General features: G+C 38.6%; 1 protein-coding gene across 2 annotated transcripts in view; it reads left to right on the top strand.

Moving 5' to 3' along the window:
- The window catches only part of PTPRN2 (protein tyrosine phosphatase receptor type N2), a 633132-nt gene that overhangs the window by 567458 nt on the left and 52899 nt on the right, over positions 1-12775 (top strand). For both annotated transcript variants that reach the window (XM_068174516.1, XM_068174508.1), the window contains exon 15: positions 6157-6304. In XM_068174516.1, coding sequence (XP_068030617.1) covers positions 6157-6304 — 148 coding nt within the window. The remainder of the gene's footprint in view (positions 1-6156; positions 6305-12775) is intronic.

Raw genomic sequence — 12775 nt, forward strand, 5'->3', positions numbered from 1 at the left:
GGGCTTTCTTTGATCAGTTCTAGAAAAGTTTGTGTGCACCAAAATAGAAGAATAAACTGATAATTTTGTAAAAATTATTTTTTTACAAACTAGAGTGGGGAGCAGGAACAGAGAAGAGAAATTAACTTTTCTGTTGCTATTCCCCGAGTCTAGACTTCAGCCCTAGAAAATAATGGAGCACATATTAAAAAAGGAGTTGCTGATTATCTAGAGAGAGATTTTCCAAGGGCATAAAAGGAAAATAAATGTAAGGGTGTCATTTAAGAGGATGGGGAAGGCTGGAGTCTTTCCTTTGTGTGTTTGCTAATCTCCTTTACCCTTTCCATTGGATAGCTGAACAATGAGTAAGAATATGCATAATTTTCTAAAGAACAAATCTTGTCTGGACAAACCTGATTGCTTTTTATTTAAGTAAAACTACAAAACCCAGTAGATGAAGTGAAAACAACAGATGTTATACATACTTTTAATAAAGTCATGACACTTTCTCATGAATAGTTAATTGAAAAATTAATGCCAATTTTTTAGAGGACAATTATATGGATTGAAATGAGGCAAAAGGTTGATATGCAAAAAGTAATGATCAAAAGTCATGTCTAGGAGTGTCTGGCAGAGTACAGGAATTGCTCTTAGATCCAATTATATTTAACTTTTTAAATAATGATGTGGAAATCAGTGGAAGTGACAATGACTTTCATCACAGTCTAAAGTTCTGCACAGATATGATGACAGAGGATTAATTCAAAAAATTGAAAGTGTTAAACCTGAAAACACATACAACAAAGAAATTATCTTTGAAGAAAAGAGTCACAAGAAGCCATATCTATAATTTGCATAGATCCATTAATACATGATCTGTGAAGACACTGGAATATATACAAGCAGAAATTATGGAGAACAGCAATATTCTGAGCAAACAGGCTAAAGTTGAAATACATGGCTTGCTGAAAATAAGTAGCAAATTAAGTTTGAAATAGAAAAGCAATTTTGTTGACATCCCTATGAAAAAAATATCTCAGATGAGAACTAGTGTTTCTTTTTAAAAATATTTGTATATTTCCAGGTATACAATGTATAGTTCAGAACATTTGGAGACCCAAGAAGTAGTAATGAACTGTGTTTTAGGCTTCTGCTTTAGATACAGAACAGCCAAATGTTAGAAGGATTCTAGTGAAGTACAAGAAATGACATTATTTGAAGAGCTGGAAGCAAGTAATCAGATAGGCTGTTTCTGTCTCTGAATTCTATAACATTGTGAGTAATATGAGTGGAAACAGAGAAATTTACTGTGAAGCCACTAATGATAAGGTATTAAGCCAGAAAATGGAAGGACAAAACCATATGTGGTGTTGAAAGCAAATTGGATTTATGCAGAAGAGAATTCCTCTTACATGTAGTCAATGCAATGTGTACTAAAGAACAAAAAGTTCAGAGTAGCAAGAATTCTGGGGCATCCTGGGCCAGAACGATGCAACCCATGAGTTAGAAGGAACAAAGGCAAAAAAACCACATTGTTTAAATTAACTGGCGAGAATACAAAACATTTTTTTTCCAAGTATAGTCTTTTCCTGCACAATTTTCTATATAATAGCTAAGACAAATTCTCTCCTCTAGAATTTCCTCTCCTCCTTCTAAGGAACCCTGGGAAGCATGACAGCACTCCCTGGCCCTCTGCATCTCTGGGAAAAGCAGCAGTAGTTTGAAAGCAGTGGTTCCCACACTGTTGGGTGAACAGTGTGGGTTTGAACAGTCACCATTCACAAGGATTAAGATAATTTCACATCCACATCTTCAGCTGACATTTGAAATTTGATTAGACCTGTCAAGGTCTGTCAATTTGAGAGCTGCACATATTTTCACTGAAAGGTGCATCCTCAGTCAAGAAAAGGGTTTCTACTCAAGTACTGTATTGGAAGTATGTTGTCAAAAATAATTGTGGCAACTGAACATCAGCTAATAAAATAGGCATTTTTAAAACAAATATCTTGACAGATGCAAGCAATACTGTCTCAAGAAAGTATTGTGTCTCTTCACCCAAGTAAAAAGTGATACGAGAAGAGAAAATGGCCTCAAGTTGTGCCAGGGAAGGTTTAGATTGGTTATTAGGGAAAATTTCTTCACCAAAAGGGCTGTCAAGCACTGGAACAGACTGCCCAGGGCAGTGGTGGGGTCACCACTGTCTCTGGAGGTATTTACAAAACATATAGATGTGGTACTGAGGAAAATGGCTTAGTGGTGGACTTGGAAGTGCTGGGTTACCAGTTGGACTTGATGATCTGAGAGGCTTTTCCAACCTAAATGATTCTGTGATTCTATGATTTAAAGATTGATCAGTCAATTAGAATTTAATAGTTACATTTTTAACCTTATTTAGTCACAGAGCATATGTTGGACATTCCTCTTGATAAAAGAGTAAAGAAAAAAATAAAGAAAACCAAAGTAGTTTAACACCATATCACAACATCAGCTGAGCACACAGAAACTCTAACAAAGCCATGTTCTACCAAAGCCAAGCTGGGTCACTGTGCTCTGTCTCTGTGCCTGTGTTCAGGCACATGGAATCTGTCTTAATATGTGCCACTGGCAGTGTCTCTTCAGCCCATTCATTGTCCCTGGGACAGCTTTTCATCCTCTTGCTGAAAGCTTCCCTTTTGCCTTGCAAGTGGCAGGTCTCACACAGTAATAATGGATTTTATAATACATCCACTCTGTCCTCATTACATCAGCACATCCTCCTTATCCCCACAGCATGTTTGGTAGCAAGATTATCTCCTCTGTCTAAACAAGAGAAAGTAGGGACTGGGTTGCCAATTGTCCTTGCAGGTGAGGCCCTGGGGAGGGAAAAGTAAGGTTAATGGAATTTAAGGTGCATCAGAAGATCTGTGCAAGCAGGTGGTGTTTGTTTAAATAATAGCATATACATGGGATTACAGGACTTTTCTTGTTGTGCCCATATTGGTGAGGCTTGACCTCTGCTTTTTTCAGCAGGCTTGAGGAGCATTGCAATAACAGTGGTGACAACCTCTGTTTATTTTACCTGCTGCTCTGGGACAAGGACAATCATGTGTGTGTTTGACATGTTGGTAATGGATTTCTTTTGCACTAGGCAAACACTGCAGAATGTCTCATCAAAACATCCTAATTAAGGAGTGGATTTGAGTAGACATACAATCTCTAAAATATCAGAAGTTCCACTCAATTTAATGTACATCCAGCAGCTCCCAAGAGAGTGTTTCAAAATCACTAAGCTTCTGTTTAGCAAAGTGGGGATGAGCATAGTCTGAAGGACTGTAAATGAAAGATTACTTAACTGTGAGGGAATTGTCTGGCTCCTGAATGTTTTAAAGCAAGCTTCTTTCTCAGTGGCTTTTAAAAATGTGTGTAAAGCAGATGTTCATATTGGGCAGAGCCTTCCATGGGTCCATTCAAATAGTCAAACACCTCCTCAAGGTCTGTCGGGAAGTGCCCTGTGAACCTGATCCATGTGATGCAGGAATTGAAACCACACAAAAAATGTTTGGTTAAAGTGAGGGTTTCAGTGTGTTTTCATTTGAAAATTCATGTATCTTTACACTCAAGATTACCTGAAAAATGAAGATAAAAGTAATAACTTTTAAAGAACATTGAGTTATTTAAAAGTTCATGTGCAATAAAGCAGTCAATTTACCTTAATGGTAAACTTTACCTTAACTGTGTCAGATTTGATAATTTAAAAAGAAAATTAAATTTATTTTTAAAATACAATCCTTGAAATCATCAGAGAGACAAGCTGGAGTCAACAGAAAGCTCCTTACTACATTCAGTCCTGCCTCAGGAATCAAATGTTCATGGTCCTTTTCCTACAGCTTTGTGGACCTACCAATATTTTGGAGAGATTCTGTGTTGGCAGATCTGTCTATCTGCATAAAATGTCCCTGAAGTCTGTGGGACATTGGTGATGGGCATGTCAAAATGAATCAGATTATAAAACTGTGGTTTAAAATGGGAAGATGCTACAAGCTGGTCCTTGACTGCCTGATCTCTGCTGCATGCTAAACAGCTGCTCTGAAGCCAGCAGTCTTGGCTGGGTGGTATTGTAAGATTTTGCTATTTTTTCCGTTTGCCTCATAAAAATTCTCGTATAACAGCAAATCTCTGCTCTGGGGGGATTATCTTTTTTTTTTTTTTTTTTTTTAATTTCCTATGATTTCAGTATACATATCCAGACACAGATTTGCTAGAAGAAAAGAGTAGGATCTGTAGCCTCCCTCCTTTCCCTGGTAGCAACAGCCTTTTGACAAGGATAAACAAACTACTAGAGGATGGTTTCCTCCTGTTAACTTGCAAGCTAATGTTGGGAATGTGTTACCAGACCTACACCCTGACACACACCAGGGCCACGCCGCTCTCCCAGCTCCTCGTCTGTCAGGTCACAGCTCTGTCCACTGCAATGCTTCTTCCTTCATTATAGAAAAGAAGCAATCACACAGTAGGTGTTTTGATTGTATCTAGGCCACCACTATTTTCTACCTCCTTTAGAAACCTTTCTTCTAATGCAATATCTTTCTGTGTCCTTAAAGACATCCCTTCTGGAAGCGTCGCTTCTTGAATTGGTTTTTCAGTACCAGGTTTGATTTACCAACCCTTGTGTAAAGACAGCCCAACAAACATTGCACCAAACAAAGCTGTGTGTCAGGGGCTCTTTTGTCATCAAAAAACTGTTTTAGCTGCAACAAGGAGCTGTATCCTGCCCTGCCAGGTGGAAAGCACAGTGGCACAACAGATTTGCAGAGCTCCTGTTTGGCAGAGGACAAGCTGCAAGCTTTTTACACCTTCTGTTAAACCTGTAGACAGGGCACGAGTGCCTTTCTTCTTTAAAGCACATTTGGGAAGAGCAATTTGACGTCACAGAGATTGTCTATGGAAAGGGTTTTCTAAGCAATTAAAGTGCTTTTTATACTTGGCAGTGAATCCTTTCTGGGAGCTTTTTCTAGACAAGGTTTGCTACAGATTGGGCTGTATTAGTGAAGGTTCCAGCAGTAACCACTGTGACTGATGTTTGGGCCAGAAGCTCTGCTACTGACCCCGGCCCTGAGCCTGTCTCTTGAAAAGTCTGTCCTTTTTAAATCTGTTTAGGAATGTTAATTTCAACCTACCTAGTAAAGGCATTATTGAGTTTAATTTGCAAATAAGAACAGGTGTAATGTGAGAGGGTTCTCTTGCTTGTTGTAGAAGATGGCAGGCTCTGCAAGATAATGAGTCTGTATAAGTAGGCTTAAAGTACCAGGTGATCACTTTCTTAATTTTCATGCTAAAGGGCAGGGAAGATTTCTGGGTTTCCCCACTCTTTCTCCTTTCTGCTCTCCTCCCCTCACATACTTGGATTATCTTCTGATCCATGGGGTGAAGGAAAAGGGTTTTGGTTCACTTTTCTCAAATCTTTGGTGCTGAATTCCTATCCACTGCTGGACTGGAGCTCTAGCCTTGGGACATCTGCGAAAGATGAAGACCAGCACCAAGATACTTGGATGGCCCATCATTCCCGCCACAGACAGGTTTCTTTGGTGATGCTTTTCCCAATACTATTAACTGAATGTAATGTACAATCTATAACAACATATATTAATATTAATTAACAACATCTCTTCAGTTCAAGGCCCTCTCTGTGCCTGTTCATCTGCAAGATGAGTTTGAATGACCCAGTGCTTAAGCCACAACAGTTCAGCCTAGCAATTTTTAAATTCTGTTTTGACATTTCTATCACTGTTGTGACATGCATATATGCGTGAACTTTGGTTATAAAATTCTTTGTTTTGACAGAAGTTGTTTGTAGTAATTTTTGTCAATGGAACTTTGTTTTTTTTTTGCATTGCCTGATGAAAGAGACGTTTGGGCTTATGTTTTCTGAGTACTGAAGAAGAAATAATTTCCTCCTAAAGCTCAGCGACTAGATGTTTCATAAATTTCCTCTCTGTTAGCAATGGTACATTTTGTCTTTCTCATTTTTTATAGCACAAATAAGCTTGGAGTTAACTCCATTAAGTAAATAAATGAACCTTAAAACTGAGCCTCTTTTTTCCCCAAAGCTCAGGATTCCCATGCTTTGAGAAATATCCTTTAAACTTAGCTTTCAGCCTAGCTAAGTTATTGCTTAATGTAGTACTCTTTTAATTCCAGTCCTACATGGAAGATCACCTGAAAAACAAGAATCGTCTGGAGAAGGAGTGGGAAGCTCTGTGTGCATACCAGGCTGAGCCCAACGACAGCAGCGTGGCACAGCAGGAGGAGAATGCCCAGAAGAACCGCTCCCGGGCTGTGGTGCCATGTACGTACACTTCCCTTTGATCATGCCATTCTAAGTTCTTGGTACACTCCCCAGTGTTCTTTGCACAGGGGTGTGAAAGTTGCAGAAGGCAGGTGGAGTGGAGTGGTTTCTGTGTGTACTGGAAAGCTGTGGCTACATCTGTGGGCTGGGTGCATGTCCTGTTGTCTTATCAGAACCTGTTTATCTCCTTGTGAGTCACATATAGTTACAAAAATGCACAACTGTGCCACATAACACTGCTGCTGCAGCTGTGCTGTCTCACCAAATTCCATAGCCAGAGTGATTGTCAGTGCTGGAATATACTGCCTGTACAAGAGTGGCATCCGTAGCTATTCAGTAGAAGTTTCTTCTTCTAACCAAGACAAGCTGGTCTCTTGTCCATCCAGCAGTAATACCAGCAGTCTATAGGCAGAGCTAGATAATCTGTTTATCAGATACTCAGCTGTACTGAAGGAGCCCCTTTAGGCTTCAGTGGATAAGTTTGCAAACTGGCTTCTCTCTGCAAGGCTTCTCTAAACACACAAAAATAAAAATAATCATTAAAAAAAGGAACTGATGTTTATATTCCTAGAATCTGATCTTTCCTGTAAGCAGCCATCTTTTGAGCTTGAAATAAACGTAATATATTTTTGCTGTGCAAACATATATATATCTCATAGATTACATTGGTAATGTATGGAAACATATTTCATTAAGCAACCAATGAAACAAAAATGAAACTGAGAATATATGCACAGTCCACAGCAACCAAAATGCTTTCAGTCAGCATGCCCACAATCCAGCTGGATGGCTTGGCAAACATAAATAGCTGGTTTAATTTTTAAGGTGCCCTGAAAACATTAATTTTCCCTGAGAGTCTTAAGTAAGTAGTATTCCTCCTTTAGAAATGGGGAAATGACAGGTAACACTTTAAGTAAATGTCATAGCCAGATTTAGAGTGAAGAGTCTCTGGAAGGACATGGTAATTTAACTGAGCCCATCGGTCCCTGCATATTTGCTTCAGCAGAGTTTGTCTCTTTTGTGTATGTAGTGGTTCTTTCTGCAATACTTTTCTACTCAGGAGAGGATTACAGCAATTTAGCAGTATTAATTCTCCTGAGTAAATTTGGTGCTTGTCAAAAGCCTTTTGGGGTGACAGCAGCAGTTTGCTGACTTCCATGTGTTTGGGGATCAGGCTTGTTGAGAAGTTCTAAAGAATTCACCATGAAAGTTAAAGTAGGGCAGGCCTTCTGTGCCCTTTTACATCCTGAAAAAAAAACAGCACTTAACTGACAAGATTGGCAGTGAAAATTTTCCATGAAAATATGTATTGATCCAAGTTAATCTTCCTGCTTAAAGTCTTCTATCAATATGGACTTACAGTCAGACCATCTTAAGATATTTCAAGTTCCTGCTCATAAACTAATCTAGACTGGTTTTGGTTGCTGCCACAGACACAGCATGGGAGCTACAGATGTTGCCAGAAATTGGTGCTGGTTGTTTGACTGATGTAGAAACTGTGTCTTCATGATACAATGAGCTATAAGATAGAAACCTTCAGACTAGACCTTTCTACCTCTGAATCCAGAAGTATCATGGCTGTGACAGTGCTAAAAAGCAGAGATTTTTAACTTGGGTGTCATAGAATCATTTGGGTTGGGAAAGATGACTGAGATCATCGTGTTCAGTGGTTAACCCAGCACTGCCAGGTCACCACTAAACCACATCCCTGAATGCCGCGTGTACCTGTCTTTTAGATGCACTCCAGGATGATGACAGGTAGTCTGTCTCTTTGCATCATATTGTACCTCTGGGTGTATCAGCCAGCACTGAGCAGCCTTTTTTTCTCTGCCATTGCTTCTTCCATGGCATGTTGTTATGCCTGTTTTTCCCATATCTGGGTCTAGACTGAATCAGTGCTGCCTGAAGGTGATTTGGTGAAGTGAAGGTATTTAGACATGGATAGGGTGACTGCAATTTTTCTGAAGTTTTAACTGTAACTATTTTAATACATTTAAAAGGATAAAATTATACATTTGCTTTGTTTCTTTAATGTGGAAAATTCTATTACAAATATTTATGCACTGAGAATTTTCCTTTTTGACTGAATTGCACAAAATTATCTGCCTTCACTTTCTGAAGTTGCTGTGCACTGGTAAACAGCTGTCATGTTATGTATGTTTGAACTGCTTACTACTTTGTTGATGGGTGGAAAGTATGGCATAGAGTTTAAAAAATATTAAATTTTGATAAGGTGATGGTTATTTTAGACTCTAAGATTAGACTGAGATGAGAAGGTCCAGTGTGCCCACTATTTTTTAAAGTGTGCTAAATATTAAAACTATAGCAAAAAAACCATAGATTTGGTTCACCATGGATGAAGAAGCAAACCTGATAAGCTTTTGATATTCTACAGAGCTGTTATGCTACATTCAGTGTATTCTCACAGAGTAATGACTTTTTAGTGTTTCCTTACCCCTTTCATATTCATAATCACCTTGACAAGGTAGAACAAGATTGCCAATTCACACAGAAGATTTCCTCTTAGAAAGGCTTCAAAGAAGCTTTAATATGTTGTATTTACTTTGTGTTTTTCTTTCTGAACCAGTCTTGAAGTAATATTTTTTTTACTGATTATATAACTGATCTAATTATTATCACAATTTTTTATCATAGCTTACTCTTGTACCTAACTTTTCTATTTTCTATACAAACAGCTTTTAAAATACTTGATAGCAGAACACCTTGACCCTGCACTTAACTAATTACTAGTTTAAAAAATGCTAACAATTCAAGTTACCTGGACCTTCTAGATTAACAAAACTGTATCCTTTTATCCAATCAAGAAGCAGATTGCTGTAATTTAGGGCACATGGTGTTTATATTTAGTGCTATAATTTAGTGATGCCTATTTTGTTTATGAATAGATGAGCAGCTCAAAAATGCTTTCCAATTTTTTTTTCTCTTTTTGCATCTCTGAAAAACAAACCCATCTCAACAGAGTCAATGCTGTATGTTTTTATTCATGTACACCATGAATATATACAGGTATTTTAAACATTTGGCAAACAACTTTTTGCAGTGAACCTCTATCCAAAACTGTCCACCACAGTCATGTCCATGGGTCGCGGTATATATTTAAGCAACCTGCTTATCTTTGTGCTTTGCCTTTCCTCTAAAGGAGAGCAAAGCATTTAGGGGCAGAACATGCACCCAGATCTGTCTTGTTTGCCTTAAGAGCACAGCCTGGGGTTGTGCACCAGAGATGGGAACACCTGAGCAGAGGGTTGTGTGCATTATCCATGTTATGGATGCATGTGCAAATAGTGCTCTGAAATGAATGAACTTGAGCAGTTCAGAGCAAAGAAAAGTTCTATTTTCTGCAGATCATCTATAGGCAAAATAATGATAATCAGCAGATTATGATTCTTCACAATCTTCAGGCTGTACCACTTTCATTTCTCAGTAGTTCTTCACTTTCTTAATTCAGTGGAGTCTTGTGTAGTGCTTTGTATGAAAAAAAAACCCCACAAAAATCAGTCTAAATCTAAAAGGAAGAAAATTATGATCCAGGCAGGATGTGCCAGGTTGATTGCCTTCTTCTGTTATGCCTGGATTCAGAGAACCTAAATTTGCCCGTATTCCTTTTTTTATAACCTTATTTTTATTGGTTCTATTCCTTCAGAAGTATCTGATTAAAAGGAAACAAAAGACAGAGGGAAAATGTGAGTCTTACTTTTACAAACATCCAATCTCCATCTAACAACAAAAATTATCTTCGTTAAGTTGCAGGGCCACGGAGAGAAAAGTAAAAGATTGAGATGACATACTACTGTAGTATTGGTCAATAATAATTATTATTCAGATAGTAATGACATTTTATGCTTGACTAAGTCATTTAAGCACAGGAATCCAGTGTTGTTTGAGATGCCTAAAGTACTCAGGTACCCAGGCAGAACTGGTAGGTATAATACCAGCCCAGTGGGAGACTTGTGACCCTCCTGACTGCTAGCCCAAGTGTCTTTAGGACCCTCAAATATCAGTAGAAATCTACCCTGAGGCATTGAAACCAAGTTTTCTGGGCATGAGTCTGTGAGACTGTAGATCAGGACGCCTGAATATGAGTGTCTCCATGTAGCTGCCTCCATGTGAGCCTGGTGTCAAAGCCCCTGCTCCAGTCAGTGCAGTGACATCAGGAGAGCTGTGCAGTGGCCACAGTTGGTATTTGGTTTATAGTGAAATGAAGAGCTTTAGGATGCCACTGTGTATCCTGTGTGAGCTTCAGATGCTGGTCTAATAGGGTAAAAGTCTTGGAGTCTTGTGTCCTATCTGTTTTCCTTGTTCAATGTCTCATCTACCCTACAGTTTCTCAAACACTCCATGTTCATGTTTAACCACCTAAATCAAGCTCCATTAACCACCTCACATGAAGATATTTATGTGTAGACACCAAAACATAGCCTTTTCAGTCTATAAATAAAGATTTATATACTGCAAACTCATGTGTGTTTGCTTATATCATGTCCTTGATGCTCTATCCTCTATATTTTATGATTTATATTTTACAAGTATATGAAATCCAGCATTGTGCTGTGTTTCTCTGGAGCTACAGGTTAATATTAACCTTCTTATTTAGGAAGCCTCTGTCTGCCACATGTATCCATCTATACATTTTGCTTTTCTTTCAGTTGTTGCTTGGCTGGAGCAATAGCAAATGCAAAGCAGCTCAGCATTCAGCAGCAGCTATTGTAGATACTTAAAATGATGAGGAGTTGTAGCTTGGCCAGATTGCAGAAGCTAGTAACAGCATTTGTCTTTTCTCTCACTTCCTTATTATCACCCCTCTCCTCTCCTATTTCTTCATTCATCCTTCTTTCTCATTATTTAGATTGATCTTATGTATCTTCCTTTTCTGACATACCTTCCTTACTTGTATTTCCTGCTTTTCCTGCTTCTCACATAATCAATATGCAGTTTGCAAAAAAAAAAAATGCTGTACATTCAGCACTTTCCCCATAGTTACTCATTGTTAACATAACAATCTGGTGTCCATGGTATTATTTTGGTTTTTTTTTTTTCTTTTCTTCTTCCCCTGCCTGTTTCAGAAGAGCTATTATGCTAGTTCCTAGAAGCTTTGAGGTGATAAAGAGGCATAGACAAGCACAATCTGTTCATTGCCAATATGAATGTTTGATGCTGCAACGGAAGCACACGTGGGTGCAAACTCTTGAAATATGCCGAAAAACATGTATAACCTTTTTTGTACACTACCTTTTTCTAAGAGTAAACACAAAGTTTCACCACCTTTTCACTACCAAAGCCTTAGCATGTCTCGCCCTTTGATAAACCCTCCAAGACTGCAAGATAATGACATGGCACACTAAATCAGAGGGTCTGGAGAAAACTCTATGTTTTGAAAAAAAAAATCCGTAAGTTACTGATCTCACACCTGACTCTTACTGGAGAGTCACCCTGACATCTGTTTGCTAAGTACTGATGAATCACTGTCTGCTCTCTCTCCTTCATCCTCTGAAAACATTTCACACGTTTCCTTTGGTGATTAGTTCAAACACTTTTGCTATTCAATGAACAGGGCTTATCCTGAGTGCTTGCTTAGCTTAAGGTATGTGGGACACCACATTTACTGCATGTAACAGTGTGCCTCCTGCAAAGCCAGAAGGTTTCAGAGCTGCAATTCTTCAAGCACTCTATGACATTGCTCCTTGCAAAGCCTCCTATAAAAAAAATTGGGTAGCCCAAGATCTCAGGTGTCAAAAGTTCTTATTTATATTTTGGATTTTTTTGTGCAGTGGTGCCAAGTGGGATGGAAATGAATAATGTTCATGAGCATGTTCCCTGTCTTGTCTTCTTCATCCTCAAACCTCAGCAGGGAAAGAAATTTTATGTGAATAGTAAAGAATATCTCTTCAGTTATTTGACACGACTTGTTCCTCACTAATCTTATTCCAGGAGAAGATTGCTGACACTGTTGGGTGAGATTGAGTGACTATAAACAACAGTCTTACAAACATCCCTTTGTCTTGCTCATCTACTGAGCTGCCATGGCATTACTGTTGAATAAAGCTAAGCAGAGCCCAAACTCTCTGTCTTTACCTTCCTGTATGGTCCTTGGAATGTTTGTTAATTCATTTATTATTCCTCATTATTAAAATAATGATTGGTACTTAACAGCCAACTTGGAATCCTGGTGTTGAGTGGTGTCTCAGGCCACTAGACAATGTGCTCTTCTTTTTGTCGGTTTGAAAAATCAGTGGAAAGATCCTCGATCCTCTCAAAACACCAGTATCTATGTTCAGCTAGAAGGGGCTACAGAAAGGGCAGCTCCACAACCTCTTTCTACCATATACAGGATAGGTTTCCTGAGAAGTATAAATTGTGCTGGTTATATATCAGGTACAAGTTGTTTGGGATTCATATGTAGACTTAGACATCTCTAAAATTATCTGGGTGTGGTCTGGGCTTTCTTTCTTC

This window comes from Anomalospiza imberbis, chromosome 1, assembly GCF_031753505.1.
Source record: "Anomalospiza imberbis isolate Cuckoo-Finch-1a 21T00152 chromosome 1, ASM3175350v1, whole genome shotgun sequence".
Classification (NCBI taxonomy): Eukaryota; Metazoa; Chordata; class Aves; order Passeriformes; family Viduidae; genus Anomalospiza; species Anomalospiza imberbis.